At 41.7% G+C, this 17,355-nt stretch overlaps 1 protein-coding gene and 2 long non-coding RNA genes across 10 annotated transcripts in view; 1 reads left to right on the top strand and 2 right to left on the bottom strand.

Moving 5' to 3' along the window:
• Positions 1-4,783, bottom strand: part of LOC310846696 — a 23,329-nt gene extending 18,546 nt beyond the window's left edge. Inside the window, exons 1-3 of one of the 3 annotated variants that reach the window (XR_014565481.1) lie at positions 4,731-4,783; positions 2,739-2,792; positions 2,284-2,604 (exon numbers count right to left, since the gene is read on the bottom strand). This is a non-coding gene — a long non-coding RNA (uncharacterized lncRNA). Of the gene's footprint in view, positions 1-2,283; positions 2,605-2,738; positions 2,793-3,632; positions 3,687-4,730 lie in introns of those variants that run through there. The other 2 variants (XR_014565483.1, XR_014565482.1) reach the window with 2 other exon arrangements.
• Positions 3,950-17,355, top strand: part of LOC310846667 — a 21,931-nt gene continuing 8,525 nt past the window's right edge. The window contains exons 1-3 of one of the 2 annotated variants that reach the window (XR_014565432.1): positions 3,950-4,641; positions 4,928-5,445; positions 6,163-6,288. This is a non-coding gene — a long non-coding RNA (uncharacterized lncRNA). Of the gene's footprint in view, positions 4,642-4,818; positions 5,446-6,162; positions 6,289-17,355 lie in introns of those variants that run through there. The other variant, XR_014565433.1, reaches the window with a different exon arrangement.
• Positions 7,567-16,217, bottom strand: DNTTIP2 (deoxynucleotidyltransferase terminal interacting protein 2). Of its 5 annotated transcripts, none has more exons than XR_014565396.1 (8): positions 15,834-15,888; positions 15,422-15,699; positions 13,001-14,751; positions 12,354-12,489; positions 11,905-12,000; positions 10,166-10,330; positions 8,881-9,220; positions 7,567-8,740 (listed from the first exon to the last, which is right to left on the bottom strand). XR_014565396.1 is itself a non-coding variant. In XM_083743355.1 (8 exons), the coding sequence occupies exons 3-8, from the start codon at positions 14,632-14,634 to the stop codon at positions 7,573-7,575; spliced, it is 2,235 nt and encodes a 744-aa protein (XP_083599481.1). In that variant the 5' UTR covers positions 14,635-14,751; positions 15,422-15,699; positions 15,834-15,937; the 3' UTR covers positions 7,567-7,572. The 5 variants fall into 5 exon arrangements, 3 of the variants coding, with proteins under 3 accessions (XP_083599481.1, XP_083599479.1, XP_083599480.1); XM_083743355.1 differs by having other exon boundaries at positions 7,567-7,666; positions 9,111-9,220; positions 15,834-15,937; XR_014565395.1 differs by lacking the exons at positions 15,422-15,699; positions 15,834-15,888 and adding an exon at positions 16,077-16,213.

Below are 17,355 nucleotides of genomic sequence, written 5' to 3'. Positions count from 1 at the left end.
GCCTCCCTCCTACATGCACCATGGTCCCAGTGCACACACACCCTGACAACTGCTGCTAATTTTTAAACAACTGGTCTTCTGTATAGCATTTGGGGGTTTGCCACTTTTTGACAGAAGAGAGGGAAACAAACTCCTAGAATAAGATTCTACCACCTGATCTTCAGCATTAACTATTAAAGCAAACTGATCCTGCATGTTCACTGGGAAATAAGCACCACTTTATTAAATGGGCCTTATTCACTTCTGTAAGAAATTGTACGGTCATAGTCTGAGGCACAAATAGTTTATTAGAAGCAGAGGTTGCTACTATCCCCTCATTTTCATGCAAAGGTTTGATCCTGCCTTCTCCTGTCTCCCCCACTCCACAGACCTCTCCTTTTCACATATACAGTGGTACCTCGGGTTAAGTACTTAATTCGTTCCAGAGGTCCGTTCTTAACCTGAAACTGTTCTTAACCTGAAGCACCACTTTAGCTAATGGGGCCTCCTGCTGCCGCTGCGCCGCCGGAGCACGATTTCTGTTCTCATCCTGAAGCAAAGTTCTTAACCCGAGGTACTATTTCTGGGTTAGCGGAGTCTGTAACCTGAAGCGTATGTTACCCGAGATACCACTGTAGTATGTCTGGCTAGACATAGTTAACATCCAAAGTATTTAGCCAAAATTACAGTGGGCTCACATATTCACCAACACACTGTTATACACAGATGACACAATCACCTATTCACTAATTATAAAATTCCATCTCTGTTCTGTGGCATCTTGCTAGGCTGTTGTTGTTTTTTGTGTTGGTTTTTTTGGCCAATTTTATTAGCAAATCTTTAAAAACCAAGGTACCCATCCCTGTAGGCTAGATTTTTCCATGTAGCAGCTGCCTCTAAGGATGAAGGTGATATGTCACAGATAATATGATGCCTATTCTCACACACCCTCAGCAATTCCCAGAGCTAGCTCTTAAAAATCCCTGTGAAGAGCCTTGTTAGTGTCTCCAAAAGAGATACATATTTCTCACATGGATGGAAATGGGCTTGGAATGACTGGCAGGCTCTGGGACTGACAGACTGGGAAAAAGTGGGAAGCCTCACACTTCACAGTAAAATGAAAATTCCGCTTGCCTTTGTAAAACAAAAAACCAGGAGTCTTTATTCTTCTAAGCACACAGGCAGATTGTCTTACAATGTTTACTTTTCTGCTCCCAACCCACAAATACTTTAAAGTTTATTTATGTCTGTGTGCGCCACAAGTGAGGGTAAGGTGATAACAGAGATTAATGACCTTGCTCCATGGACCCCTTGATCAAGGAACTTCTGAAGAAGCCTTGGCCCTCAAGATAGTGTTGGACTCCGCTTCCCATCAGCCCCAGCCAGTATGGTCAATGGTCAGGAAAGATGGAAATTTGTCCAATAACAATGGCAAAGACCATAGGTTCCCCATCCCTGCTCTACACATTTTCAAACACTGTTCTAGAAAAACTTGGAGTTCAATAAGAACATACCACAACTACTACCATCTGGCTGAGGCTGATGAGAGTTGCAATCTAAGAAATTTGAGGGCCACAGGTTTCCTATCTATGATATACCGGTATCCCTTTTAAAAAGTAGATGGGAAGCACAGAGCTGCATGGCTATGTCAACCTAAGCAAGGCTATTCTCCTCTTGAGCATGTGAAATGTGGGGAAACTTCGGCTCTCCTGATGCTCCTGAACTACAACTCCCATCAGCTCCAGCAATTGTGGCCAATGGCCAGGGATGATGGGAGTTGCAGTTCAGCAACATATGCAAGAACCAAGATTCCCCATACCTGATCTGTCTAGGGTTGCCATATTTCAAAAAGTAAAATTCCTGACACCTGCAAAATTGTTGAGCATTTTTAAAAGAAATCAACAAAAATTGTTAAGCCTTTTTTTGGGGGAACAAACACAAATTATTGAGCTTTTGAGGGCAAACCTACCTCCCCCCATGGTGATTTAAAGTTTTTTGAGCTGTTTCTGCTGCTTTTTCCATCACATTGGGGAGACTCTATGATAATTAAAGTGTTATAAAATGGACTTGTGTTTTCAGTGAAGCTAGGGTCTGAGTAGGAGCTGCTCTCCAGAGTTTCAGGCACAGATATTGCCTATCATTGTTAGCAGAGACCCTTTAATTGACTTAATATGGGAACACTTTCATGCTCATCTTTAGCCCCTTGCCAGAACTTTCTTCTCTCCTTTTATCTAGGGGTGCAGAAGAGAAATTGTGTCTTTCATATAGCTGGTACTGACCATGACAGTCATGCAAAGGGGTGGGGAGAAATGATTTTTGGGAAATAATGTTTATTGTGCATGCCATTTTATTTTACTTCCAGCAGTGCCATCTACTGGTGAATGAGAAATAAGGGATATGCTTTAGCATGAAAATCTGGAAGAATTCACATTAATGTTTTTTTGATGTAATCAAATAAAAATCCCCAACTTTAACTGGCAGTGTTACACTTAAAGAGTCCTCAGAGGCTGGTAACTGATGCAGAGGGTGCCTGTAAAGTTTATTCTGGAAGTAAGGTATAGGTATCTTGGGCTAGATCAAGGATGTTCATCTTCAGTGAAGCATCTCTCGAGGCTGCATGGAAACCTGGTAGAAATATAATCTCAAAACCCAAGCAGGTTCATATGTTTGTTTCAAGAAAACTTATTGAAGTGGAGGGGTGACTGATCAATCAATTCCACCCCACCCCCACAGAAAAGGTAGATAAAATTATGACTTACTGAATTGATGTCTCTTGGCAAAAGGTGTGGGCAAAATGGACTGCCAATGATTCACTGTAAAGAGAGGAAAGTTACTGGTGATGAGTGAAAGTTATTTCGTGCACTTTGGAAAATAGTGGCCTTTTAAGAAAGGATCTGACACACACACAAAAATAACTCCTAAATTAGTGCATAATTTTACATGGAATTGAAGCATGAAATGATTGAATTGCTTCCTTAAATGACCGACAGTTTTAGGAAGTGTTTAAAAATAATCTGCATTTAATTTTAAAAACCCAATGACTTCTAGCAAAAAAAATACTGAGAATTATTCATCTTTCCATTGGTGAAGAGTTCTGTGTAATCAAAGAGCTTGCATATTCTTATGCCGCAATAAATTAGTCTAGTGAAAGACACTACTTTATTATTCTCTCTCACCAGTTCAACATTTTTATTAAAAAACTGGAAAATACAGGCGAACAATTGCTAAATATTTTCAAATGATATTTAAAGACACAACCATAATGAAAAAGGAATATTATAAGATTCAATAGGCTTGAAATGATCCGATCAGCAAAATTATTTACCAGAAGCACTACATGGTTCAATTCCCACAGTGAGTAGATATAACCCTCTTTTTATTTAATCCACAATGAATTTAGTCAACTCTAGTAACATAATAAAAAAAGTAAAGTATAGCTACATGCTGCTCTGGTACACAATAAATATTTGTTTTAAGGGTGTCCTTGGCAGCTCTGCCCTGAAATAATGAGGAGTATTGATTTCAACTGAAGTTCACACTTAATATGGAAATTAGTTCCATGAGCTGTTTAAAACTCGCAAGGAAAAAATAATAGCAACTTTTCTTTGTGGCGCCATGACATAATTCAGTTTTAAAAGAGCAATGGAACACACCCTTTCCTGCTGCGAAGGACAGAACGAAGTCTTTCTGTGGGTTGTATAGCGAATGTACAAAGAATCCAACAGGTGGCTCCGTGGCGCAATGGATAGCGCATTGGACTTCTAGAGGGTTGAAGGGATTCAAAGGTTCCGGGTTCGAGTCCCGGCGGAGTCGCAGGGAGAATTTTTGTTTCGTTTTGCTCCGCTTTTCTCGCCTACTTTTTTCTTTTTACGGAAAGCAGTTCCGCGTCTTAAAATCGGATAAATATTTGCTGAGGCGGCGAAAGCTTGCCGTGAAGGCCAGCAGCGCGAACCCTTTCCTTTAGCTTCCCCTCAGGAGGGAGGCGTTGCCTTAGCAAGCCGGCCGAGTCTGAGGAGAGAAAAGGCCGCGGCCAGAGGGGCGAGGGAGGCCGAGTCACTTCAGAGCGCCAAAAGCCCGCCTTCCCCAGAGCCAAAATGGGGCGGATGCCTCGCTGCGCCCGGCTACACTCGGTTCCTCCGAGTGCCGGAATGAGGAGGGAAACCCTTACGAGTCCCCGCAAAACTCGCGCCTGGCTGTCCGCTTCCTCGCCTGCCTGCGCCGCCATTGCAAGGCTGAGGGGGGACGGAAGAGCCGCCTCATGGCCGCCTCAGCAAGGCTGGCCTGAGGCAACTGCCACGGCTTTACCCGCGCGGCCGGGGCAAAGTGGCGCAGGAGTTTACTGTTTCGACAGCATCTCCCCCAAAAGCCTAGAAGCAGTTATTCATTTCTTTTGCTTACATTATTTTTTAAAAATAAAAATATTCGCCCCCGCATCTCCAAGGAGCTCGTGAAGTGGCGCAGCAGGTGGTTCTTTATTATTTATTGAATTTACTGTATATAGCCTTATACCCGGAGGTCTCACAGGGCGGTTCACATAAAGGGATCAACATAAAAACCACAAACTCAAACTAAAAATAACCCAATTACACCCCCCCAAAAAAAAGAGACACATTTTTTTAAAAGGGCATTCCTCTTCCTAGTACCTCACAACGACCTTGTGAGGTAGGTTAGGCAGAGAAAGCGCGGGGAGGGGGGGACGTGTTTGACTCAAGGTGGGCTGAGGGGGGGGGATATGAACCCTGGTCTCCCACCCAGGATCTTTTTTTTGTATGTGAGCAAGTGGCCTTCATAATGCCACCTCAGAAGTAAGACCCGCCAAGTCTTGCTCTCAGGTAAGAAAAGGAAGGAAAGCATGCATGTGAACAAAGACGGGTTACAGAAATAGGACAGCATGATGCTGTTGCATTTTTTATCCTATTTAAAGGCTGCTTTTGTTCATTTCTCTCAGTTAAAACTTTTTGGCAAGGGCTGTGTGCACATTCCAAGCACATTCTCATTTCTGTCTCTGCGACATCTACGCTGGCTTGGTCTTGTGCACAGAACGGAAGACGGCAGGATCCCCAAAGGCGTCTGGCTTTAGGGCACTGGCAGGCCAAAGATGTCGGCAAACATGACAGGAAGGCTAGCAACATCAACCCCACCAGTGGGAATAATCCCATCGCCTGGAGAAGGCTATGTCAGGTCATGTATCCACAGCAGTGACCAGACGAGGGATGACTGCTAGGAGGAGCGCAGAAAGAAGAAACGCCATGGTGCATCTGCAGCAGCACAACCGGATGCTTTCATCTGCCTCAGCTGCGGCAAAACAAGTCTCTCCCGTCTCGGTATCTGCAGCCACAGCAGACGCTGCAACTCTCCAACGGTTTGACTTATCCTGAAGGCGCACTCTTCCATATTCTTCCAAACAGATGCCAACATCATCAGTTCTAGAGTGCTGCATGCAGAATTAGCGCTGAGGACATCAAGGTTAGCTTGCCTTGCTAGGGGCCACGGAAATTGTGAGAAATGATTGCAATCCTTATTTAGCAGCAACCATTTGACCTTCCCAGACCCAAGGGAGAGAATAAAAGTTATTTCTACAGGCTATTTGGGCAGACAAGCCAAAGCTGTGGATATTTCAATGGGAAAGGAGAACTGAAGCTGGCACACTAAGTGGGCCCTCTTTTTATTTATAGATATTTTAAAAGAATCTCTTTGTATGACCAACTTTCTGCTGATCAGACAGCTTATGTAATGTCCCAAATATTCATGAGGTTCAATGAACAGTGTTGCATCACTGCCTGTGTGGAGGGATAATTTGGCGATGTTAAACATTTTAAAGCAAAATGGGAGTCATCACCAAGAAGTACACTCTCAACCCATCTGGGAGAATAACAGTAAGACAATAAAACAATTCCTTTTACAGTTTTCTGTAGAAGGGTTACCGCAAATGCGTTAAAAATACTTGTGAAGTCTGACCACTATTTCTAGAGTTCAGGAGCTGGGATAGTTCACTAGCAAAGCCCTGTAAGTCACAAAACAATCAGGCTTACAGTTGAACTAAATACAAATAGAATACAACGGTAAGCAGAAGCTAACATTCCCAGATGGATTGTACTCCTTCCACAGTAGTTTCAGTGCAGGTACTACAAACCAGTTTATCACATTCTCTCCCTTCTGTCTTAGGTTGAAACGGCTACACAGCCTCTTCAAGATGTGCTGCAGGTAGTGCAAAGTCCATCCCATGATCTCAAAGAAGGAACCAGAAATAAGAGTAATCTATCAGGCCCAATGACCAGGGGACGGACATGACTGATCCAGATACTTCAGGTGATGAAATTTCTTCTGAGTGGAAATTATTGTGTGGCCAGTGAGAATCTCACTAATTGGGTAAGGAGGAGGCAGGTACTCCTTTGGAAGGGAAATGGTTATTATTTTACTTTCCTTCTGACCTTTCTCGTTGTTTCATCAACAGTTTGACCTTACGAAAATCATTTACCGACCGAAAAAAAAGGGAAAACAAATGACTCAAAAATTTTTGCAGCAAGTTGAAGGCTACCAAGAAGGTACTGGGATCACATTGCTCACTGCTTTTGATGTGAAAGACTAGCACGGAGAGTCAATGTGGTGTAGTAGTGGATTAGGGGGCCCCAAAGTGCTAGATACCACTCTTACTGGTGACATGAAAAATCTTTAAAATTCCTGTTAACACCATAATAATTCCTAGTGTAATGTCATTTTGTTTTGAGCTGAAATGAGTTATGTGAACAGCCCATTTAAAATGTTTCAATCATTATCCCTTTTAAATATGAAGTCTTACCTTGAAAGAGGGTACTATCTTTGACCTTCATATTCACATTCATATTCATTTATAGAACTCGGGTCAGGATTCATCTGAGTCCCATCAATTGAAGCCCTGTGCAACAACTTCTGCAATGAGGTCTTCCCCCTCTTCTCTCCCAGGCTCTCTCCCCAATTGGTTGGGGTGGGTGGGTTGGGAGAAAACCCAAAATAGCACTTCAGGAGCAGGAAGGAAAAGGCAGATCATTTTGTCTGGCAAGCTGAAATGTGCTGCCAGAATGATCAGAAGACTGTGATACTGAATTCCTACCTTTTCCAGAGCATACCTTCACAATATTTCCATAACAAAATAAATTTTCTTAAATACATTTGTGAATATAATGCATTAACGTCACCTGATCGTGAATTCTTAGAAATATTTTAATGGGGAAGCACACATAGGTTTTACACTTTTCTATGCCAACATCACAAATTTTCATTTTAAGATTTTTAAGTTTATATTAGAATTGTCGTTTTTTATTTAATTGACCCATATATATTCAGAATGCTTAATCTTGCATAAGTTTATCTTTTTCTTTCTGAAGTTTAGTTCCATCATCTTTTATTTATTTTATTTCACAAAATTTATGCACTGCTTGTTTGTAAAGAAAACCTCAAAGCGGTTTACATATTTCAATTCCACTTCCAAGATATTGTTGGAAAACTAGGACCGGCCTTGTCCTCTTCTTCCTGATAAGATAAGTCCAGTAGTTGCAAAATCTTATATATATAATATTCAACAGGGAATTTAAGTTCAGCCCCCCCCCCTTAAAGCTATGTGCGGAATTTTTTCTTCTTCCGATACTTCTTGCCTGCTGCGAGGGCTGATTTTTCAGCAAGGATGTCTTGATACTTCCTTTTATTATATCTGAACAAGAGAAATAATGTTATAAAGTATGAATAACATACATAAAAAATATGCAGGTGCAAAGTAACTTTAAGCAGTGTAGTGACTATCATCAGTTATAGACCAAACCAAAAAATAGATTTGATTTAATTTAATAATAGCCATTATTGTTGACCATGATAGAGAAAATGAACCATGGTATTCAATGCTGGTGCATTTGAGTACCAGAACAAACACCAGAAGAGAGCTGTTGCCTCATACCCTCCTTGTGAACGCCCTGAAGACATGTGGCTAACCACTGTTACAAACAGAATTCAGGACTAGAAGGACCACTGGTATGATCCTACTACCTACAATAAAACTGAGAAAATATTTTAGATGGTTTTTTAGAATAAAACTAGTTCCAAGAAACTTAAAAAGGGAATATTTTTATAGCCAACAGCTTAGTTTTATATTAGTATAAAAACAGCTATGCTACGATGCCAATTCTAGTAGTCACAACTGAAATTACACTCATTAATTGATTAAAATTAAACAGAAGTACTGTTTTTCAAACACCCTAACAAGAGATTGAATGGGCAGCACTGAACCATCATGCAAGTCCCAATCTCAATATTGTCTCTCAAAAATAAATACCTTAAAACAGGAAGAAAATGGGCTCTGTCTTAACAGGCAAGCAAGATGCTACTACAACATGCAGTATGAACCACAATATGCAATTCTTACAAAGATATTGGAATCCAATGTTGCATAACTAGATGCTTGTTCAAAGGGGATTCACATTCATCTCTGCACTCCAGCTCCCCATTCACCCTCAAAATCTGCTCCAACCTAAGGTACCAGATTCTGATGGCACTCATGAGGGGAGGAGAGAAAAGTGAAGTTCCACTGTGAGCATAGGTCCATTCTGCTTGCACACTGGGAACACCCCAAAGAGATGAAGTATCTCTGCCGACTTTTCAGGATTGTCTTTTTCTCCTGCATCCATGAATATGCAGTTTTAAAAATAAAGAAACCTACTCTGCTTTTCTTTATAAATACACAAAGCACTTACTCACGTGACATCAAAGCAATAAAAACACAACCCCAAAATTACTTTAAAAATGTAACATATAGTAGGACTAAAAGCAGGATAAACTAATTAAGTTTATAGGATGGGAAAGTACACTTTAAAAGGTATCAACAGAACACCTAACCATAAGAGAGAGGCAGCTAACCACAATCTCTAGGGACACAGTTTCAGTATAATCTGAGCACTGAAATGGACAAGGCCCTGTGCCACAAATTCCAACCGACTATGCTTCTGAAAGTGTTTGGGATGCATAGCAGGGCCTCCGATGTTAAATGCACAAGATCATATGGGAGTAATGTGGTCCTCCAGATATTGCTAGTAAAACCTTAACACATTCTTTGACATCACTACATTGCTTGTATAAAGTTTTCAATTGAAATTCATTCCAAATACCTTCTAAACTCAGAATCTGCCAGAAGTTCTTCCACTATGTTCTTCTTCCTCTCTTTCTTGGGAATTCGGGCATGATAGAAGTCTATTGGAGAATCCACAACAGTTCCAACCTGAGAAAAGAAAATAGAATATATTTTATTGTTACATACATTTGAAGGGCTATTTTTACAATAGAGGGGTCACTGGACAAACAAAGAGCAGTGATACCCAGTACATACTACACTCTGAAACACAATTGCTAAATACATACAACACAGTGAAGAACTTGCAATATCCAGAAAAGGTTTTGATATAAAAGAAAGAAAAGCAGCATGCTAAGACACTTTTATTGAGCATATCTTAGGGGGAGAGTCATAAATCTAGCACACAATTAAACATGTTTACAGAATTTAAGTTCAAATAATGGTGCAAGTTCAGCTGAATCCATTTGACTCTTCAGTATGCTTATCTGTAGTGATGGACAGCATTGTGGAGCTGTAATATCCCAGTGGTCGAGTTGCTGCAGCATAGTGGGCTGGAAGGGGTGATGTCAGTGCAATGCAAATACACTGGCAGAGCCACCAACTCTCCTCCCCTCGTGTGCTGCAGGGACTCAGCCATGGTGAGCAATGCAGCCCCACTGTACCATCTACTTACTATTGCTTATATATACTCTGGACTCTAGTAACTGGCTACAATAAAAAGATATACAAGGAGTGAAGCTTTGGATGCAGCAGGGAGCCATGCACTTTCTTTTTCAAGCAGTAGCAATGAAAAAAATGAACACAGAAATGTTTTGTGCATACTACATTTGAAAGTCAGGAGGCAAAAAGCATTATGCTAAGCAAATTTAATGCAAGTGTGAATGACTGAAGGAAGATATATGCTGGAATACAATAAGCCCAGATTTTGGAGCATATTTTAATGCTGTGATTAATTCTTAAGGTGACATGCACATACAAAATTTGTTACCTAAGGAAAGTAGATAATGGTCAGTATGTTCCAAAGTATGCTTAACTTCAGCGTGGTGTAGCAGAAATCCAAAACCAGTTGAAAATATCTTCTCATTTTCTTACCTGGAAGTATTTGGGGAGACCTTCTCTGTCATTCTTTTTATAAAATCTCTTAGGATCTATGGCTGCCCTCATCTTCAGAGCCTTAAGGTCATTTTTCAATTCATCAGTCATTTCTGGGGCTTTCATACCAAACCAACCATTGCCTGTTGTTTTCTCTCGCTCTGCCTGTATTCAACACACCAAGAAACAGCAGTTCAATATTTGTCCACTTGCTAACAACTGCATTTTCATGCAATAAAGTCAGCTAGTTAAGAACTGCAAGCAAGCTTTATGATTAAAAGTGTTAGAAGCTGGACATATAACAAAAGGTTATCCTAACGTTTAGAGCTTTACATTAAGATAGATAGATAGATAGATAGATTCTTTATTGTCATTACACAAGTGCAACATTGCACAAGTGCAACGAAATTGGATGCCATCCCTTAAAAACAACAAAAGCAACACAACAACAACAACCAAACAAACCACATTCCAGCCATTAAGGCAGTTTACACAATATTCAAACATTTTCCTTGTATTTAAACAGGCTTCAATGGATTTTTTTAAAAGCAACTGTAACTATCTAAACCAACATTATTAGTTTACCAAGGTCTTCATATGTTATTTTTAAAGTAAAGAAGCACTTTAGAGATTATACGGGTAAGAAGTGGGTAAGGAGTTTAAGTAGTGTGTGGATGTGAATGAGTGTGCATGTGTGTTATCCGCATATAGATAAAGCTTTGGATTTCCTCTGACGATGTTTTGATAATACAGCTTCCCACCACCATCCAGCAGTGGGCATGGAAATACAGCATCTATGGGCTGAAGTCAGACTCTGTTATTAGCCTTTAAACTTTAACTAATGTTTCAAGTTAATAGATCTCAGTTTCATATTACGCTTTAGTGCCAAATTAAACCCAAATACCCCAAAAGCTCCTGTAGTATTAAGTAACCCACACTTACAAGCTGACATCACTATATGTGCAGTATCACTCTTTCCTCATTCAATGTATCCATATCTTCCACATGAAGCTTACTTCCTCCTTTGTTCCCCCAAATATTCAATCTTAAGCTTTCACCTTTTTGTCCTCCTCTAAGCTATTGCCTCTCACTCTTGCATGGTTACCCACACCCATCCTAAAGCCCTTGAGTCCTCTTGTCTCTTCAGGAATCATAATCTCTTGGCAAGCCCCTTTCTTCTGGCACCCATGTGCTCTTAAGTCTTCACATGCTGCTGTCTGATTTCACAGGCTAACGTGTAAAAAAGACCTACTGATTCAGTGTTGTAGTTGTCACATGCAACCACATGAACATTAAGGAGCACTTGATTGAGTCTGATTTCGCTGGCATTTTGCTCAAGGGCTGAAGTGTTTTTAAAAATGAAGAGCCTGTTATTATCAACCTTCATCTTTCATTTGTCATATTTTCTGTTCTTCTTCCAAGAAGTTCAGAAAAGCTTATATGTCACCACTCTTTGGCTGATTAAACATTCTATGGCCTTTTAAATGTGTTTGTTGAAGAGGGGTTATTGTTTTGCTTTTTGTGTTCTTGTTTTGTATTTTTATGTTGTGAACTGCTCGGTGATCTTCGGATGAAGGGCACTATACTAATTAAATAATAATAATAATAATAATCCCATTATCTAATCATTGTAAGGCAGACTAAGCTGAGAAGTGAAGAGTGCTTACATGCCCTCAGAGAGCTATAAAGTCAGCCCAATTCTTGTAGCATTGAGCATTGCTCAGTGACCCTCTACTTACCCTACGTTGTTTCTTCAGCTGGTGGACCGATTCCTTTAAAGGTGGAACAGATTCCTTTTTTTCAAAATCTGGAGTTATAACACTCTTTTTCAAAAGCTATAAGGGTATATTAAAGTAGCATAATTACTACACAGTGCTAAGCAGACAAAATACAAAAGAAATTTTAGGAAACTTGAAAACTGCAGTTACAATAAAAGTTAAGCTCCCTAAGGACTAGGTCAGGACAAAAAACTGAGTCACAGGAAGGTTACTGATGAGAGTGGCTCAATAGGACTTGTAGAAATCACAGAACAGTTCAGAAGTTAAGCTGAGAAAGAAGCATCAAAGAAAAGAAAATCTGGAAAATGCAGTTTTTCTGGCAAAAACAATGAGTAGATTCCTTCAATGTTTTATTGAGGGCTTCCTTCTAACCCAGCTTTTAGCACGACAGTGAACATTGGGTACTTTACCTGATCTTTCTTTTTCTCCTTTAGTGGCACAACTCCATGAAAGCCAGATCTCTGCTTTCCTGCATCAAAACTAATATATGAGCCTCCAAGGTTTTTAACATTTAGACCAGGATCAATGCTGCTTGAAAATGATAAACTAGAAGAGAAAGAAATGTTAAATTTACACGCATTTTGACACCACCTTCTAAAGCTTATTACAGAAAAATATTTAAATGAGCAAACCAAATCAGTTTCAAAAGCACTAACACACCTATTAACTCCTTCACATAGGAACATGCAGACAACTCTTTAACTGAAGTTTTAACTTTTCCCTAAGGCATGTGAGCTGCAACAGAGGCTTTCAACAGAATATACCAAGGTTGTACACTCCCAACAGAAAGCTCTTAAAAAGCAGCTGAAATGCATATGGCAAATCCACGGACTGTCAACAGCCTAGTTTACAGTAACTTTTAAGCAGCTTTTTTGCCCCTACTCCATGGTGACTATAACCTGGAAAACTAGAAATCATGTATCATCAGACAATCCATGTCTGCCACTGCTTCCATTTTCTCAGACCTTATAAAACAATAAACAATTCCGCCCTAGATACATGCATCTAATAATACTGCTTTCCATAAACTATAACTAAGTTCGTTGAGAGAACTTACATTTTATTATTTTCATTTATTAAATCTTCCTCCTCATCTATAAATTCTTCTTCACTGTCTTCCAATTCAGAGGATTCCTCACTTTGTTTATTACCTTCTGTGTCCTTCTCTTCTAAATACCATGATCTGGTGGAGTCCAAGCCAGGAGTTTTATCAATTACAAATAGTTCTTCACTATGTGATTCATGTAAGGTGGTAGTGGTTTTTTTATTAGTATCTGTCGAACTGACAATTGTTTCTACTTCATTAATTTCTTCTAAATCACTGTTTTCAGATTCTTCACTCTCATCACTTGTAAGAAGTGACACAGTCAAATGTGTTTCATGGCCTGTTTTGGTTGTATGTGAAGATGATTCAGCAACTGGTTCATCTTGCCTTCCATCACTGTCTGAACTTGCAACAGAAATCCTGCAGTCATCACTGTTGCTTTCTATATTTCGTGACTGGATAATATTCTTTTGTGGGCTATCTATTTTTGATGGCTTGCCTACTTCTATTGCCTCTTCTACTTGATACTGTGTAACCTTTCCAGTATCCATTTTTGGGGGTTCCACATTGCTTTTGTTTTTATTAGCAGTTGTCTGTTTCAGAGGCATACTAGATTGATCAGGTTTTATGTCATCATATGGAGAAATGTCTGAATTATTTTTTATAGGTGACTGGTTTTTAGTTACCTTTATGGATTTTTCTAAAGTTAGATCACACACTTCCTCTGTGCTCTCCGCAATTTCATATACATCAGCTAACATTTGTTTTGTGACAAACTCCTTGATATCTTTCTCCTGTCTTATCTTTACCTCCACACTGCCCACAGATTCACAGTTCCTCTCATTTGTCTTGTCTTTTTTAGGTGATTTTTTTGTGCATTCTCTTGCCTTCCGTGGGGGACTGCTTGACACAATCTGTTTTGGATCATTGTTGAGAACAGATTCAGAATGGCCCTTTGTTTTACAGGGGCTAGGTTTCTCGTTTATCAAAAGAGTTGAGAGAGATGAGGCTTGGTCTACATCTAAATCAGAATTTGTAGGTTGCTCTGAATCAGAGATTACAATAGTCTCAGATTTTGTTACACAGTCAGTCAGTTTTGCTTCTTCCACCACAGCTTCATTTTTTCTTTCAGGCTGAGACATTGCTTCTTTGGACAATCTCAGCCCCATGCTCCTGGTTATTCGTTTAGACTGGACAGATTGCTCTGCAGAAATACCGGAGCACCATGATTCTGTATCAGAAACTTCTTCAGCTTGGGCCTCACACACTGGTGAAACAGTAGTCTTGACTTGCCGAATTCTAGTCATTCTTGCAACACTTGGAGTCCGTACTCCTGAAACAGTGGAAGAACATGATTCTGCTTCAGATATGTCATCATCTTCTTGACATCTGCTTCCTTCACTAAGAGGAGCTTTCTTGCTCTGCCTGCTTTTAGTGGGCGTCTCTGGTGGACAAGGAACTACAATTTTCCGCCTTCTTGTTATTCTTATAAATAAAGGTGTCTGAAGGCCAGACACAGAGGAGCAATTTGATTCTGCTTCAGAAATATCCCCATCAGCCTGCAGTTCAGCAACTGAGTCTGCCAAATTTACAGCCTTTCTCCTATTCAGAGACGCCTGCACTTGCGGAGGCTCCTCCGCATCCATTTTTGTTTCAGACTCCTTTGTTTTCTCAAGAGGAGGCTCAGGAACAACTTTTGCAGGGAAATTCACTTTACTTCTCCTAGTTGTCCTGACAGATGTGCTGCCTTCCGTTGAGTCCAGCTGTAAGAAAGAGAATAATGTTAAATAATATGTAAAAGCTATTTCCACAGGCAAAAGCCACATGAGAAACTCCACTCTCAGATTCCAAGGCACTGTGGCTTTTTAATCCATTAGCTATTGTTAGAATGAAACAATATTACACGAATTGTCACAACAAGTCATCTTCTTAGTTTTACCTTGCCAACAATAACCATTTATAAGTTTTTTGATAGACAATTCAAAAGATAAGACCCCCAAACTGTTTGCTTTAATGTACCGTAACTCTCACTTGGAGAAGAGGACACTTACGCATCTACTTAGGAGCATAATTCAGCAGCAGTTTAGGGTTTTACTAAAACACCAGAAAGCATCATTATGTCTGAAGGACTCCTGTGTTCCCATTTTGACAACGGCTGTGCTATTTAAGTCCCCATGGCTGTAAATGTTATGGTAGCATCATGCACCATGCAGTTTGCAGAAACTAGATCATCAACACATCCACACTGTATGACAACTATCTAGCTATAGGCAATTCTAAAAAATACTGCTACACTTACCTCACAAACGGACCCATAAAACCAACAAGGTACAATCTGCTAGCAAGCACTGCCAGCTCAAGACATTTTGCTGCTTGAGGGAAACAACAAAATGACAATCCCTACTACTATGTATGGAAACCACTGAATCTTACCTGAGCGCTAGCGATGGGACAGCATCCTCCGCTATATGTGAGGGCAGCCAGTACCACAGCTGGCGTATCTTGCGGTGGTAGCTTTGCCGCCCAATCTCTCACCTCTGTACCCTGCCTCTCCTAAAGGCAGAGGGTGGTCCTGCCTCGAGAGCTTTCTCTATGGGGTGAATGAGCCCCACTAAGAATAAGCCATGAGATATCCGATTCCTCTATGCAATGTTTTCCTTCAGAGAGGCAGCAGTCAGAACGGTGCCTCAGATTGCACCGCATCTCTCCAGCTCCGAGCCCATCTTAATATCCATCATGCAAAACACATATGCGCCGCCCTGCTCCCCATCCCCCATTGAAGTAGATTGGGGGGCGGGAGACCGCTTCAAGGCACGCAAGGGGACTTTGGCAGGAGCCCCGCGGCCGCCGTCATCAGGGCTGCAGTGATCCGCCGCAGTGGATCCACGGCAGTGCTCGCGGCGCAACGGTCTCCGGTCACGCGCACGAAGGCTACGCGCGCTCCCGGACGGACTGAGGGGTCTGCGCATTCAAACTCCAGCGCGGGAGCTGCGCGGGCCGGAAACAGAATCGCTCGGGCCGGCTGCCCCTTTGTCCCCCCCCCCCGCCCCGCCCACTCTCCCTAGATATCGCTCCACTTCCTTCTCACCTCTGCTTCTCCAGGGTGGTCCCTGCTCTCCGGCGCACTCCGCCGCGTGGCCACCATCTTCTCTCTTCTTTAATACGCATGGGAAGGAAGCCACTTTCAGCTCGTTTCCGGGTTGGTGTGCTCTCCAGAGTTCTCCGGGTGAAAACTTGCCACTCCCCGTACGGTCCCGTCAGCGGCACCGGACCGGAACGGCTCGCCTAGATCGGCGCACACGTGGGCTTCCCCCGCCCGACTCTTCCGTTCTCTTAGTTGCTGTCTTGCGTGTTCTTGTTTTAGCCTACATTTTAACTATGGGGTATTTATGTCTCAACGCTTTTGTGTATCTTGATGGTCTTTATATTTCTGCTCAGAAGCCTCCTTTGGCATTGGGCTGTATATAGAATCATAGAATTGTAGAGTGTATGGGATCCCCGAGGGTCATCTAGTCTCACCCCCTGCAATACAGGAATCAAATAAAAATAAATAAAACAAACGATTATGACAATAATGCTCTCTTAGTCTGCAGGCAGGAGGTCTGTTGAAGGTGGGGGGGGGGGATTAGAGCAAATTTCCTTCAGCTGGGAAAGGGAAATTCTGATGAAGGGGAAAAGCTTTTAGGAACAGGCGCCCTGGCTTGTCCGTTTCCTGAGAGCGGGACTGACAGTTTTCTGTTTTTTATCTGCAACACAACTTCAAAATGTTTTCTGAGCGAGGGCTGCTGCCATCACCGCCATACCTTTAGCATTTCCAGACGTGCTGCTTTTGACCTTTAAAGCCCAAATGGCTTGGGACTGGGTTACCTGTAGGACTGTAAGTGCCTATCTTAACCATAAGATCCACTTCAGAAGCTTTGCCTCTGTCACATGAAGAGAGGCAGGTAACCCCCACCCCCTGGAACTTTTAGTGGCACCCCACTAAGGGAGCAGCCCTTGCAGGGAAGCTTAAAACGTAAAGGGACCCCTGACCATTAGGTCCAGTCGTGGCCGACTCTGGGGTTGCGACGCTCATCTCTCTTTATTTGCCGAAGGAGCCGGCGTACAGCTTCCAGGTCATGTAGCCAGCATGACTAAGCCGCTTCTGGTGAACCAGAGCAGCACACGGAAACGCCGTTTACCATCCCGCCAGAGCGGTACCTATTTATCTGCTTGCACTGGCGGTACCTATTTATCTGCTTGCACTGGCGTGCTTTCGAACTGCTAGGTTGGCAGGAGCAGGGACTGAGCAATGGGAGCTCACCCTGTCACGGGGATTCGAACCGCAGACCATCCGATCGGCAAGCACTAGGCTCTGGTTTAACCCA

The sequence above is a fragment of the Podarcis gaigeae genome (assembly GCF_964106915.1).
Source record: "Podarcis gaigeae genome assembly, chromosome: 6".
In the NCBI taxonomy this organism is placed as follows: Eukaryota; Metazoa; Chordata; class Lepidosauria; order Squamata; family Lacertidae; genus Podarcis; species Podarcis gaigeae.
The sequence above is the reverse complement of the archived record's forward strand: the minus strand, read 5'-3'. Positions and strand labels throughout refer to the sequence as shown.

Coding starts and splice junctions, on each gene's coding strand:
- DNTTIP2 (XM_083743353.1), bottom strand. CDS start 16,133: ATGGTGGCCACGCGGCGGAGTGCGCCGGAGAGCAGGGACCACCCTGGA. Junction 12,490..13,000: donor ATAAATGAAAATAATAAAAT/GTAAGTTCTCTC, acceptor TTTCTCTTCTAG/TTTATCATTTTCAAGCAGCA. Junction 7,667..9,110: donor GCAGATTCTGAGTTTAGAAG/GTATTTGGAATG, acceptor TCTCTTGTTCAG/ATATAATAAAAGGAAGTATC.